Source organism: Equus asinus, chromosome 1, assembly GCF_041296235.1.
Source record: "Equus asinus isolate D_3611 breed Donkey chromosome 1, EquAss-T2T_v2, whole genome shotgun sequence".
Taxonomy (NCBI): domain Eukaryota; kingdom Metazoa; phylum Chordata; class Mammalia; order Perissodactyla; family Equidae; genus Equus; species Equus asinus.
In genome coordinates this window covers 187,698,893-187,714,623 of record NC_091790.1, presented here as the reverse complement: position 1 = coordinate 187,714,623, position 15,731 = coordinate 187,698,893, and the positions used below count along the sequence as shown (strand labels likewise).

The following is a 15,731-nucleotide window of genomic DNA, read 5'->3' as shown; positions in this document are numbered from 1 at the left end:
ATCAACTAGGGAGCCTCCTAAAATATGCACATATGCAGTACCTATATTTTAAATGCACGCTTTCTTACAGCAAGTATGTGTCCTTTGGAATGCATACATGAACACAGACTACCTATATTTGACCCAGTATTTTCAAAATTTTTATCTTGATTTGATTTCTATCCAGGGAAATTGTAAACTAATTAAAAGTTCATTCAAGCTGCCTAAGCCCCCCGCTTAACCCAGCCTCCTTATCACAAATTCTATTTCATTGGAAAGCTCCAATTCTTCCATTTTATCTCAGCCAAGAATTATGGTGGGTAGCAGCTGGAAATATCCTCGAACACGGAGGGCGTACAGTGTATTTTGGAAGTTGCAATGAGAGCAATGATATTTATCCATTTGAATAAAAATAGTTGCTCATAGTAAATATGTATTCCTTACATTCACACCCTAATGAGTTTTTAAAATTCTATGGCCAACTCTATCAGTAATAGGACAAACTGACATCACGTGCCTCCTGATATGACAGAAGAACACAGCATCACTTCTCTGATATTCTTGCTAAAAATGTCTTGAATCCAATCATGGGGAAACACCATCTTTCCATAAAACCAAAACACAAAGTCAAACGTGCAAATTTCAGAAAATTCAAACTCCAAATTCTGGCTTTTGAAGTACAAGGAATTTATTCAGGTCTCTTTCATGAACAGTGTGTCAGTGTTTATTGCTAATTACATTTTTAATGTGTACGTTTGTATATAATCTGTATCACACAACATACAATAACAATTTTTTTCACTTTGATGTACATTATCACACGTGTTTTGGTAGTTTAGGCTAAATAACGTAAACTAAATATTTATCTGAAAGCCTTGGGGATTTTTCTGCTGATCCCATGTATTAGCACTAATAGAAATGTGTGATTTATCACCCAGACCTCCCACATTCTGCAGGAACTCAGAACATTGTTTCCACGAACGTATCTTCTAATCTAGTCTTGACTCTCTGCAGAGATATTCCATGCCAACCTCCACCAAGAAGCTCTGAATCTCTTCTACTGCAGAACAGCTTTAAAGATATTTTTAAAAATCTGAACCATCTTCCCTTCATTTTTGTCCAAGGTTTCTAAGTGAAAAAATCCATGGTATTTACAGGCCTGCAGAAGCTCTGCTCAAGTCATCCAGCATATTCAAACCTAAGTCACCATGGCACCATCCACATCGTGCAGCACTCCACCGTCACATTTAATATATGTACATTTAATCCTGTTGTATGACACAGAATTTATTAATGTCTACATTAAAAACTTAATTAGCAATAAACAGTGATGCACTGTTTACGATAGAGACACGAATGAATTACGTGTGCTTTAAAAGCAAGAAATCTGAATTTGAATTTTCTGAAATTTGCACTTTTGATTTTGTGTTTTGATTTTATGCAAAGAATGCAAACAACAGCAGTAACAACAACCCTATAACATGAATGACACATGAGTTACAAGGAGACATTTTCCTCCAAATCCAGTCTATATAAATAATCTTTGGACCCAGAATGAGAACAGAATACTGCCTGCCAAATGCAGAACTTTTCTGCAGAAATATGGGCCCATGTAAAAAGATGCCAAGCAGCACTGATAACAGAATCCTGCATGCGGATGACACTTTCTACACATTACTCCAAGGGAAACAGTGGACTTTTATGAGAACACAGTATACTCAAAATGCCCACAATGCTTGATTTTTAGGAAAAATGTCAATTTACAACCCATAATAAAATCTATTCCCCGTGTCGGGGAGGAAAAATTTTCCTTTACCCTACAAAAGTTCTTTCAGTTGGTCTAACAAACGAATGGTCATAAGATAGATTAACAGGAGAAAATTAAATTTAATTCATATATATGGGAACCTCACATACATGAGACAGTGAGAGACCCACATACATGAGAGGTTCATGGACAGCAAGGTAAAATGAGGTACACACACCATCCTGAACTAAGAAATGGGGAGAGGGGCCTGGGGCTTCAGAGTGGAAGAAGACAATTCACAGGACGATAAGGAGAGTTTGGTAATTTGATGTTTGTCCTGCCATATGGATGGGTTACTCACATAAAATTTATCTCTGGTAATAACTCTCCTTCCGGGAAAGACCTCCAACTTAGATTCTTCTAGCAAGTTAAGGGAGGAGCAGAAGTTTCTCCTGAGCCTGCAGGTCTTGATAGGGTTTAGTTCTAAATAATCCACATGCCAGAGTGACGCATCTTGAGGAGGCCTGTTCTGAACCCCTTCACCAGACACAAGCCCATCCTTGCACAAAGAACTGTGACATGGTTAAATGGGCCTTTGGAATCAAACCCAAGTGGGGCCGTGCAAAACGCTGGAAATAAGTGTGTAGACAGAAGCCACCCAACAAGCATGGCTCCTTTAAGACATTATTTCTTACTTGATCAATTACTCCCAGATATGACATTTAAGGCACAGAGCAAACTGAAAATAACTTGGGCAAAGAAGGAAAGAAACCTCAGAGGAACTAAATGGAGCTATATTCAACCAACTTGGATTATCTGACTCAAAAACCATCATTTAGAAGTGATTTACAAGGGACTCATTCAGAAACAGCAGCAACAGGCATATTTAAGACCATAAATCAGAGGAACATGAAAACCAAAGAAAAATCCATAAAGGTTAATGCACTTTAGAGCACATTTGCCTCTTAATTCATGGGAGTAAGTCATCAGCACATCAGGAAGAGGCTCCCCCCCAGTCTGTAATTGTTCATGCTGAGTCTAACTACTATCTGTGATTTTTGTATATAAAGATTTTCTGGGTAAAAGTGCAAAATAAGCTCATCGTTGCAGAGCCCAGTCATGTCCTCAGCCCATACCCCTAGGACACAATTTGCTGAACTAACGCAATAAAAAGGGATTTAGGTGCTCTTATTTGTAGTGAGTAAAATTCATGCCTAGGACTAGAGGAGAAAAGACGTAAAAATCATTAAGTAAAGGGAGAAACGAATATTATCTACAAAATTTGAACTCTGCAGGCTTGTAAACAAATTTAACTTTAAAAAATCTTGCCATGACTATATTGCGAGTGATTTGTGACTACATTTAAATGCTCCCTCAGACTGAAAAGCACTTTAGGTAAAATGCAGTAAGCCTCTTTAAAATGACAGCTGTTTAAATTTTTTAAGCATATAATTTGGAAATTGAAGTAACTCAAACTCTGACCCTTAATATCAAGCAATCTTTTTTTAACAACAACAACAAAACCCCCCACACATATAAATAAATAAATAAATAAGGGCTATCAATATAAAACTCAGAGACAAAATGATAACCCTACTTTTCCAACAGGCCTGGAATTCCATTTTTATCTTTCCCATTTATCTGATTTATATTAAAATAACCTCTCCTTTATATTTTTTTATAAAAGGATGTCAGAAAAATTTTCAAGAAAAATTGCTACTACAAAATGTCTATCACATCACACGTAACTTATGTGTAACATATTAAAGATACTTTAAGTGTTCCATATCAGTTTAGCCTTTAGATATTTCAATGCAAGACACAAGGGAATCTGGCAAATCTTTTAGCTGATGCTATGTGAGTAGGAGCTGTATTAATAATTGCTTACAGCTATTGGGCTCTTACCATGTCTTGATCGCAGAGCTTTATATGGATTATTTTATGCAATTCTCACGACTCTATGAAGTCTGCACTATTACTATCTGCATTTTACATTTGATGAAACTGAGCAAGTGAAAAAATAACAGTAACATTATTAGCCGACAGTTATATTGTGCTTACAGTATGCCAACACTGTTTTAGGTAATCACCATGCTTTGCTTCACTTATTCCTTAGAACACTATGAAGTAAATTGCTTTTAGAATTGCCATTTGGAAGAAGAAATGAAGGCATAGAAAGGTTAAGCACTTTCCCAAGGTCATACAGCTAAGTAAGTGATGGGGCCAAAATTTGAACTTGGTTGGTTCGGCTCCAGAAGCCACACTGGATTTCACCACCCTCTATTCGACATACTCTTCTAAGATCACTGCCCTAAATGCTCACCCCTAGGGTTAGGACTTTTGAGGGGGGCTGGTAAGGGGAGGACAATCGACAGAAGTCCATGCAGAAAACCCTAGAGTGTGTGCTCATGTAATGGAACCTCGTGTGGATTAAGAGGACCATAATATTGCTAAACACAAATATCTGATTATACCAAAGACTGAATTCTTTCTCCTGAAATATAATAAACCTCATCACCAGCTCTGACTTCTTTCCTCAAGCGCCTGACCTACATTTTTTTTGTTTGTTTGTGTTTTAAAGTATGGATATTTTATTCCAGCTCTGGGAAATGAAAAAAAATGGGAAGAAGGGAACACATCCTTCCACATACCTTTCTAATTTAGCTGACATTAATTCAGAAAAGCTAAAGCAACTATGTATGTGTATATGTATAAATATTTATATGTAGACATACATAGGTTTTCAGATTTTAGTCTCATCAGTGTTCATATATTTACTGTTTTTGTTTTTTTCATAAACATCCTTAAAAGTCATCAAACACATCCTAATACTTCTACCTCTGCCTCTTCATCACTCATTTAATATTGTTTGGATTGTGTTCATAGTTGGTGTTTTAATCACCTATGTGATTGGTCAAACGGTACATTAGAAGATGTGAGGGAAAGACATGGTTTAACTTACACTCTGTGCGTCACAGTTCCCCATCACGATTGTTTTCATCATTATTTGCAGCTTCACACATCTTATAGTTCTCTACGCAGACCATTTCAGCTTCTAGTGCTGTACATATCTACGTCTTCTGGATGGGACTGCCCGTGATCCATGAGCTTGGGGTCAGGCATAAACTGTGTAGCACCTGAGGGGGATTCTGATTTCGTCTTCGTTTCGGAGCTGAGTTCTGTTGGCAAAGGCACTGAGTGTTTCAGGTCGTGAGTCGTTTTTGCAGGTATTTCTATTTCAGCAGAGCTTCCTAGCTTAGTTTTTTCTTTAGGTTCAGGAAGTGACTCTTTTTTGTTGTTTTTTGTCCACAATGATTTAACTGCTTCATAAATTTGCTGGCTTGTAGCATATGCCTTTCTCTCAGTTACCTTTGCAATTATTACTGACTGAACTGGGTAACAAACAGATGCTCCTAAAGTGGCCAGCCCCAGTGGATAAGCAATTTTCTTAAACCTAGAACCTTTTCTCGCTGAAACCAAGCCTGCCAACCCTGAGACTGTAATGACTCCAACTTTCGAAAGAAAATCTCGAGGTGGATTCTTCAGATAGATATAGGCATCTTTTCCAAATTGTACTGTATCCATTATCCCATTTTTTACAAAGTCATAAACACCCTTCCACCAGCCAATATAACGACCAGTTGTAGAGCGGATGGACACAAAGCTCATTTGTAAATTACCAGGCTGCTCTTTAACATCTTTAGATCGGAGAGGTGGTGCAATATATATGGGGAGCTGCTCTGGCTTCACCAGCTGCTTTTTGGAGTCCTTTTCTTTGGCTGCATACACAGTTATAGATGCACATATCAGACCTGTAGGCATGGTTGTCAGCTCTTCCATCCTAACGGACAACATATCTGTGACCCTCTCCGCCCCGGTTTTCTACGGAGAGCCCTCCTGACCTACATTTTTAATCAGCTGTTAGATACATTCAACTGGATGTCCTCTTGATAATTCAAACTTTGTCCAAAATCGAACTCTTTATAGCTGCCCTCCCATTATTATTTCAATGCTCTTCCTTCTGTGTTCTCTATCTTTGTACCATCCTTATTCCAGCTACTCAGGCTCAAAGTTAATCATCTTTCACTCCTTCCTCTTATTTTCAGCCTTGCTACTCATGCAAGAAGCTTCCAGATAGAGACATTCTCTTTATATTGTTTCTTATGTTCATGCATTTGTTCACTTGTTCATTCCTTCATTTATTTAAAAAATATTTACAGAGTGTCTACTTTATGCCATACACTATTCTAGAAACTAAAGCATCCACAGTGAAAGAATCATGCCCCAAGGACTGCCATTCACATAGCATATGATATGAAGGGTACCACCTCAATTAGTTTCTTGCTGGAGCCTGGACAGACATCCCTGTGCCCCCATTTGTAACATCCAGCACCATAATTCAGGCTTTTATTAAATGAGATGATGTAGATGAATGGACATAATTTAATAGAAGGTAATTTATTTCCCAGGCCTCTCTAAAACAATCTCCTAACTGGTTACTCTATCTTTAATGCCCTCTTCCTTCAATTTAGCTAACATACAGCTATTATATTAATCTCACTAAAGCACAGAATATATAACTACTTGGAGTTTCTTGAACATGCTCTGCTCTCTCTCGCCTCCGGGTCTTTGTACATGCTGGTCCATTTGCCTAGAACACTCTCCCCATACCTCTTTTCCCAAATGTCACTTGCCCTACAGCCACTAGCTTAAATATTACTTTCTCCAGGAGGCCTTCTCCCTTGAGTCTAGATTGAATGCCCTTTCACTTTGCCCCCACAGCACCCTAGGTCCACAGAATATTCCTATTGAGCTGTCTGTATTCTCTGTTAGTTTATAAACATCTTGAAGAGAGGCAATGTGTCTTGTTTACGGTAGATAATGTTTGTACCTAGGGCGTAATCAAGAAATACGTCTAACATATTTCCACTTCTACTCATCAGCAAACTTTGCTCTCTGTGTACTCCCTGCATATTTTTTTTAATTTCATGCCTCTTCTCATGATGTCCACGTGGTCTACTTGTAGTTCATCTAGGCATTTTCTAAATCGTGGTAAGTAAGCCAGAGTGGAGGTTTGAAAACCTGTCATTTTCACCATAGCCTTCCTCCGAGGACCAATTCAAAGCTCACTCTCTCAGAAAGTTTACCCTTATCTCTGTCAACCAGGTGATTAATTGAACTACTTTACTTCATTACATAGCATACATCTCCCTATTGGAATTAAGCTCCTTCAGAGCAGCAACTGTGTACCTCTTTGAATCATACTTGAAGCACTTAACTCTAAGTACAGTGAATACAGTTAATAAACATTTTAAGAAATGATAAAATTACATTTCTATCACAACTTACTTAGGCTTGTCTTGAAAGACCGGTCCTTTTTAAAACGGTTACAATGCACAGATTACTTTAAGGCTATGTTTTCAGGAATAAATATGGCTGGCTAAACAAGGTAAGAAAAAGAATAGAGATAGTGAAAGAAAAAAGCGAAGTTTGTGAAGTTAAATGATGCATGCGTTATGTTAAATGTATCAATGTGAGGCATTTTTAGGCAAACTATTGGCAAATCAAAACCTGTTCACACTCCCAGTAATGTAAAATTTAGTGAATATGGCCTAAGCTGAATACTACTTGGGCATCGATGACAGAAGTGAGAGACTTAGAAGTATTTCATGTGCCAAAAATATGAATTGTGAGCCTACTGTGATAAAATTACAGTACACGTTTGTTGGAAGAGACAGGGCGGCCACTTGGTTCTCTCCTTCACTGTTCCTCAACAGGATGGATTTCATTCTATTTAATAAATGCATGCTTTGGAAAACTCAGTTTGAATTATCTCTAATGAGCCTATTTGGCAGCTAACCTTGTTCCTGAACTTAGCTTATAATTATTTCTTATCCACTCTTATGTTTATTACCACCTGATTAACTGCCAACCTGAATGCAAAGTGCTCTAAGAAAAAGTGCCTGGGAAACAGGGAGTGACCCCCTAGTCAACAATTATGATATGTGGAAGTCACAGACATCTCTTGTCCCCTGAACTTTTCTACTTTTATCTCCTTAGTCACATACTTGATTATTTCAACTAAGCCATGACAATCTTCTATCACTGTTGGTTCCTTTCTCTGCTCCCACATCCACATTTTCTCAGACCAATACCTATAATTATCTGGCAACAATATTCACAAAGTTATTTTTCATGATGTCTCAAAGTTCTCCAATTTACCTCCTACAGAGCTCTTTCCTATTTGGAAGAGATTATCCGCTTTCTAGAGTCTCATTTTTGGCCATCTATTGTCATATCACATTCCTAGGGTTTCAACATGACAAAACAGATTGGGATGACATCAACCTAATATTGAAAGTGAACTAAACTAAATATTTTTAAGTTTCTCAGCTGGCCGCCTACCATTTTTGTCTTAGCTTCCTTCTAGAGGCCTCAGAGTCATTTCCTTCTTTATAGTTCTACTTACTAAATAGGAATTAGAGACTTTATAATTCCCACCATTCTATTTTATTCAAGTTTTCATATCCTCTGTAAGGCTAAATCAGAGTTAAAAATTATGCTAACAAATCTGAACTGCAGAAAAGTATAGATAATTACATTTGTATATGGAATAATACAGAAAAAAATAGTTTCCTGTCTAGCTGATTACTTGTAGGTGAATATCTATCAATCACATAGGCATTATAATGATGGAATACATAATATTTCCAAAGAAAAACTAGACCCTATATAAGAATTTTGATTACAATATTACCAGTTCCAGCAGAACTGATGTTCATCTGGATTAAGCTGATGACAAACACCTACAACACATAGAAGATAAAACAGCTGTCCGACAGTCGGTGTCTGTAATCAGGTTACTCGGTGAGGCACACTCTTGGGCTGATTGTTGCTACTAAGTGCAGCTGAATATGCAAGAGACAGAAAAAGCCAATGGAAGTAATTTGAACATAAAAAAAAAAAAATCCATTGTAAGCCCTTGTTTCATTTGAGAAATGTTTCCTGTTTTCAAACCAATAGAAAAAAACATAAGGCATGAATGCTTTATCATAGCACAAATATGCAGTACATCTTAATGGAAAAAATTATTTCGGAAAACTTTGTCTCATATGAAACTTGTGAAAAAATTTCTAGCCCAGACTGGCAGCTAGTTCCCTTTGACACTTTATTTTCAATATGAGAGTATGCATAAACCTGTTCATTTTTATGAAGTCAACAATGAAAAATTATGGCTACAGGCATGATAGCCACAGGCACAAGAGATAGTTTTGAATTTAGCATTTATGTCTTTAGATTGTTGCTATGTGCATTCATACCTACTAATACCTTTATTTTTATATCATTTCCCATGTGTGTATTTTGTTTTGGCAGCCATATAATAAACTCCTCTTGGGCAGGAGATATTCATTGTATTTTCCCTCTTTTAAAAAAGTATGCAGCTGGACACATTTTACTCTTTGTCTTTGACAAATTCTTGGTAATAACCATTCATGCAAGACCCCAGCAACAATCTGAAATACAGTGGTAAATCTTCCAAACATCTAACTAATTAATTAGCTCAACTAACATCTACTGGCCATGTATAAGGCATGTCCTAGGAGCTGGGGATGCCAAGTCCTCTAAGTCAAGCGGACACATGACGAGCTCTCTTCCGTAGTGCCTGTTAGCACTTACAAAGGACTTTCACATCGTTGAACCTCACTCTGTTTTGGGGGCTGCTTTGACAATGATAGTTATTTCCATTTTACAAATGAAGGAATTGGAGTTCAGAAAGATAAGTAATTTGCCAAAGGTAACACTGCTATCAAGTTTTTAAGATTGTGTCTTGAACCTAGATCTGGCTTCTAATTGCTTCATCATTCTTTCTCCTAAAAATGGTAAAGCCCATATGCATGAAAATTCAGAAAAAAGTAAAGGAAATGGTCACAGATTCAATGATTCTAAAAAATTTCCCAATGTACTCTCTTCCGAAGATAGAAAGGCATATTTTTCACAACTAAGTTATAGATATTGTGGTAGTTTTAAAATCACTGGCAAAGTCAAATGCATACAACTTTGTTGGAAAAATGAGTGAGAAAAATGCATATATAAAAAAGAGTGACATGACAAGAACCTCTAGTATCATTGTGTTTATTCCTATAGGAAAGGATTCCAGAATGTGTTACAACATGACACCAATGCCACACACAGGCCCAAGGAGTTATGAGAGATCTGGAATTTTATAAGACTCAATCACAATGTTAGGCCAAGCACAAAATCTGTATCTTCCACCTCCTAGTTCAATGTTCTACTCTTCAATGACAAAAGTGAAAGAGTAATTAGACTAGGTGGGTTTCTCTTTAACCTGGTTGGCTATTTCTCCCAACAGTACAATTACCCTGCTAATGAGATTAAATTTGGTTTAACGAGAGGATTATTTCACAGCAGAGCCCCTGCTGACTCCAGTTGCCAGAGGACCCATCGTTCTGTAGATGCACCCATCTAACATTCATTTGCCTTAATGAAAGCCAGACATAAGAATCGGGCCTACACAGTAGCAAAAACCACAAGGGCTTTTGTTTATATTGAAAAAGAGCCTCATTTAGTCAATCTGAATCTTCCTAATACTCAGTGAAATATTTATTAATGAGTATCAGCACAGCAAGCCAGATAGTCTTATTTGCATTAATTTAAGCCATAAATAATTGAAGGTAGATTTCATCCTTTAAGTCATGGTTTTAGAAAAAACTTCTCAACAGCATGCTGAACAAAAAGAGACCATTAGTGAAGTAATGTATTAAAAGTTGAGGGTGGTAGTTGTTTTGCCTACCCTTGGACTACATGGATTGTTTCTCAATTATATATAATTCATTATCCTGTTATATCCACCTCAGTAGAGGTGACAGAATGAGACACTGATAATCTTTTCTTATTTCTGTCGGTCAGGATCATAGGAAATATATCTGTGCTATTCATCAGGTTGGATCAAAAATTAGTTCTGAGCAGATTTGCTTACCCATTTATTCACTCTCTCACCAAACATTTAGTGTGCCTACTGTATGTCAAGCATCACTAGATGATAAGAATGAAAAATGGATAAAACATAGAACCTGCTCTTAAGAGAGCTCAGGCTAAGGCAATGGTGAACCAAACCACAACTCACACCCTATTAGAGGTTGGGAAATAAAACTAAAGGATTGCAATCATCATTGGGAGAGACTGATATGGGGTGGGGTGGACTGAATAGGATAGAAAATATCAGTGTATTACATATAATAATGGTAAATACTGATTTGTGTAATCTTTAGTTTATATGTGTGTGTGTATATTATTTATTTATTTGGGTTTTTTTTACACACATGATGTAGGAATGTACCAGATCCTGGTGTAAAACACAATTTTTACTGTGAAAACAAGTATGAAAGCTACTGTTGGAGAGAGAAAAGAACATAAGAACTATACTCTAAGCAGGCTAACAGCACTTATGGAACAGATCACTTTGTCATTTGTTTCTGTACCTTATCCCCCTACATGACTCTAGGTTTTTGGAGGGTAGGATATCAGTCAGCTCTATCACTGCATTCCCCTCGGGGCCTAGCAGGGTGTGTGGGCAAAAGCTCAGTGCAAACCTCCCGCATAACGTGTACGTTAAGCCAGCTTTGAAAACGGTCATGATGTAATAAACCAGCTAACTTAGGGCTGTGTTTAGCTAAGCATATGTGAAGAAAATATATATGCATTTGCTCTTGGCCAGTGTTTATGATCATTTTATGCTTGTATCTTCTCTACTCATGACAATTAGAGCTAACTTCATTTGTGCAAGCTCTTATAAATTCATAGTTCTGAGTCTCTACCTTTAGGAAGTATTCAGAAATCACAAACAGTGTTGCTGCTAAGACAAACTGTGCCTCTTATTAGATGGGTATGCAGTGGTGCAGGGGGAGGGAAGTAGGCCAATTGATTATTCACAAAGAGCAAATATACTCAACCAACAAGAGAACACAGGCATGAGGCGATGCTAGTAAATAATGTCTAGCTCACAGCCAACAAGAAGAAAATCATTTCCAAACAGTTCATGCCTCTCATCTCATTGCTCCCCTTGGAAATTAGCATAGAAATAAACAGTTTTGTTAAGAAAGCAATAAGGAGTGGAAAGAAAGCCCCCTTCAGGCTCTAATTCGCCTGGCCACACACACCATGCCTTCATCACCTGCCCTCACTATGCTCAAGTATCTGGTGGGCGTCTGCTGTGTAGGTCGGGGCTCTTGGTCAGTTGTCATGTAACAATTTTTTTCATCTGAAAAAAAGATGGGGTTGATCAACTTTGACCACAAGGCTGACTCATTCTATTCCCCAAGGTAATTTATGTAAGTTATAACACTAGAAAGGAACAAAAGCACGAGATGATTTAAAAATTCTGTATCTTGCTCTCTGACTTAAGAAGTTATATGTGCTTGACACTTTGTAGTATTTTACTAGAGAATACAGCATGTCTGCCTGTTAGGTCACCACACTGGGAAAAAAAGTTTTAATTAGATGTCAACACTGTCAATTACTTGGGTCACCAAAATCTTGACCAGGGGATGTCCATGAAATGTTTCCATAAATGAACTTCCCTTTGACTACTGTTCCTAAGATTGCTTGAACTTTTGAAGCAAAAGAAACAAAACCTATCAGAGAACTGAAAATTCAGTGCAGGAATATTGATTAATAATATGACTATTACTTAATACTGTTTTATAAGGAAAATAAAAGGGATGTTATTAAAACAGCAAAACTTTTTTTTTTTTTTTTAAAGATTTTTTCCTTTTTCTCCCCAAAGCCCCTCTGGTACATAGTTGTATATTCTTCGTTGTGGGTCCTTCTAGTTGTGGTATGTGGGACGCTGCCTCAGCGTGCTTTGATGAGCTGTGCCATGTCCGCGCCCAGGATTCGAACCAACGAAACACTGGGCTGCCTGCAGCAGAGCGCGCGAACTTAACCACTCAACCACGGGGCCTGCCCCGAAACAGCAAAACTTTTATTCTTAGAGTTGTGAATCTTTCATTCATTCAGAGCATCATAAAGAGAAACAAAGTGATAATTTTAAGTCTTGATAGGGAGAAGGAAGACTCCCTTCCTCTTTGGTAAATTAATTCTCTAGGAGAAGGCATTCTCAGAAAAATGCAGAAGGAATCTGAATAATTAGAAACTGGATCATTGAAGGGTGTATTTATTTTCAAATGTGCAAGCAATACATACATCTACCTATCTAATCTGAATATTTTAAGAGAACCCAAAAAGGATGAAAATGAAATAATTATAATATTTTAAATTTGTCTTCAGAATTTTCAAGGTACTTTCATATTCATTACCTAATTTAATGTCACCGTCTTACAGTGCTACACTGGGATTGTTATCTGGAGAAGTAATGTGTTTGACAGTAAGTATAAATTTAAAGAGGGAGGAAAGAACATTGGATGGATGATAAAGTAGATTCCAAAAAGCTATAGCCAGCTGATGCATTAATTTCTTGGTCTTTAACCTGCTTCTGTGAATGTGTATTATTCCCTTGAAATTGCCTTAATGAGATCAATTAAGGTGAAAAGGCAACAAAATCATCTTCAAACAAGTCCACTCTCTCTGACTGGCCTATGGTTCTGGTCTATACCCTCTTCTCCTAGATTATTATAACTGTCTCTGGACTGGTCTTTTCCATTCCCACTTCACTCTCTACCCTATGTTTCACCACCAGAATCATCTACACTAAAGATCCCTTTCACAGTGATATTCCATTTCTCAAAAACCTTCAATGGCTTCTACTTCCATTACATGAATCTGAAATCCTGTCAGGTTCTCAAGCCCTCCTGTGATCTGGCTCCATTACTTTCCCACATCTCTGCAGCATGCTCATTTCCTTATTATTTCATAAGAATCCAAAATTATTCCTGCTCTGGACTTTTCACTTATGTTTTTCCACTCATTCAGAACACACCTCATTTCAGTGAAGCTCCAGCATATGCATGTTCAATATATAGGAAAATATAAGCTATACATAGGAAATCAACAATACACAGGCTGAGAGAGAAAGGGCAATATAAACACAGCAAGGCATTAGGCCTGCTATTCTATTTGATGAGAGTATGTCCCAGGGTAAGAGGACAGGGAGATGTGAATCCAGGTCCCTCTGTCAGACTCAGGTCCTGGCTACATTTCGTGGTGTCAGCATCTAGCTACTCTGAGTGTAACTAGGTAATCTAGTATTTTAAAATATGTATTTTTAATGCAATATAATTCCTGTTATTCATAAGATGAATACTTCTTTTGGAGCCTAGCCGAAGAGGGGGAAAAAAACTGGAGGAAAATCTAGCTGCACTGTATTTGCCATGTTGAGAGAGAGTAGTTCATCTCTAACTTGCTAAGTGATTTTCGTAGGTAATCATGATGATATCTGCTTTTCACCCTAGGGACAGGAGTAGATTCTAACACCCATATATGATTGGAACACTATGATATGGCCTGCCTAAATTCTACCTGTCTTCTAAAAGCTCAGCTTCAGGCCTCTTGTCTCTGGCCTACATTAATCTCCCTCTCTTCCTGAGCTTTCATAGTCCCAGGAATGCAATTATGTGTTTATACCTCATCTTTCACTGTCTTCTGTTGTTTCTCATGTAATCATCTCTTCCCAACTCTGTTTTCACTTCTCTGAGTACAGAGAATGTGCTTTTATTTTTTTCTGTATTGCCCATGGTTCTTAACACAACGTGCCACTCATTAAGAACTCCATGGTATGATCTTCTGAACAACATGGTGTACAGCAGAGAATACGGTTTGGGGTCAGAAGGCCCTCGGTTAAAATCTCAGCTCTCTCAGATAATAAACTGTAGGACTTTCCTGACCTCCAGGCTCCTAACCTAAAAAATGGGGGAATAATACCTTCTCTGGAGGGTTATTGTGAGGTTGGCAATGATGTGGGTATTGTACGAATGCCTTATATTCACCTAATGTGTACAACAAAGTGCCTTTAATATAGTGGCACTCATTATATGGTAGGTAATACTTCTAACAATTAATTCATTTGTTCATTCATTTGTAAATTTGCCAAATGATAGAGTATTTGTGTCATAAAAGTTCTGTCACCACTGAGTCTCTTTAAGGAGGAATTCCTTTGAAACTTTTAATGACTCCGCTTACAACAATGAAGATCTCTAGAGCCCACTTGACCTTACTAACAATATCTTGTGTCTATATATAGTTTAGAGTTTACAAGACCCTTTCATACACATTATCAGTCTTTCCTAACTTGCAAACAAGAAACATTGGGGATCTTTATCAGGCAAAGGAACCAGGCAGCACCTGGTGTCTTGGCGGCAACATTGACAAAAATACTTAAACTGTCCTCTGGGCCTCTGAAAGTGCTGGTCCCGCTGCCTGGGCTACTCTTCCTCCAGACAGTCACACAACTCACTCTCTCACTTTAGTCAGGTCTCTGCACACCTGTCATCTTTTGAAGATGTTCAAGGAAGGCCTCACATCTAAAATAGCTCCCCAATCACTCTCTATCTCCTTTAATTGGCTCTTTTTCTTTGTAGAACTTATCATAATCGGATACCACATATATATCTTTACTTTTTTATTTTCCATTCGCCTCACTGGAACGTGAGCGCCGTGAGGACAGGGACTTTAGGTCATAGCTGTGGACCTAGAACCTAGAAAAGTGTGTTACACGTTGTAGGCACTCTAGAGATACCTGTTCAATAAATGAAAACTCGCTGGATTCCCTTCTAGTTCTCTCCATGAACTGCGAGGACTAGAAACTCCAGGAGGTGATGATTCTCACTGAACCAATTAGTGAATGAACGGAAGCAATATCTTTACTACCTCTCCCCCATCAGATCCATCCTAGGCAGTTGTTCAGAGAAGAATAAAGCTCCAGAGCCCAGTTCTGCTTCCAGACTCTCATATTTACCCCATCCCATGTGTCCCCTGATCTCCAGTGGTGTCAGGCAGCAAAATGGGAATCTGTGAAAGGAAAAGAGTCTTT

The 15,731-nt window shown here is 37.8% G+C and overlaps 1 protein-coding gene and 1 pseudogene across 7 annotated transcripts in view; both read right to left on the bottom strand.

Annotated features, from left to right (window-relative positions):
* The window catches only part of EXOC4 (exocyst complex component 4), a 736,472-nt gene that overhangs the window by 230,212 nt on the left and 490,529 nt on the right, over positions 1-15,731 (bottom strand). For 2 of the 7 annotated variants that reach the window (XM_044746180.2, XM_044746246.2), the window contains one exon: positions 15,569-15,709. The exons of 2 other annotated variants lie outside the window; for them this stretch is intronic. In XM_044746180.2, the coding sequence (XP_044602115.1) occupies positions 15,569-15,709 (141 nt within the window). Of the gene's footprint in view, positions 1-7,131; positions 7,167-11,061; positions 12,006-15,568; positions 15,710-15,731 lie in introns of those variants that run through there. 3 more of the 7 variants (XM_070513797.1, XM_070513788.1, XM_070513799.1) reach the window with 3 other exon arrangements.
* On the bottom strand, positions 4,695-5,596 carry LOC123276835 (MICOS complex subunit MIC27 pseudogene; annotated as a pseudogene).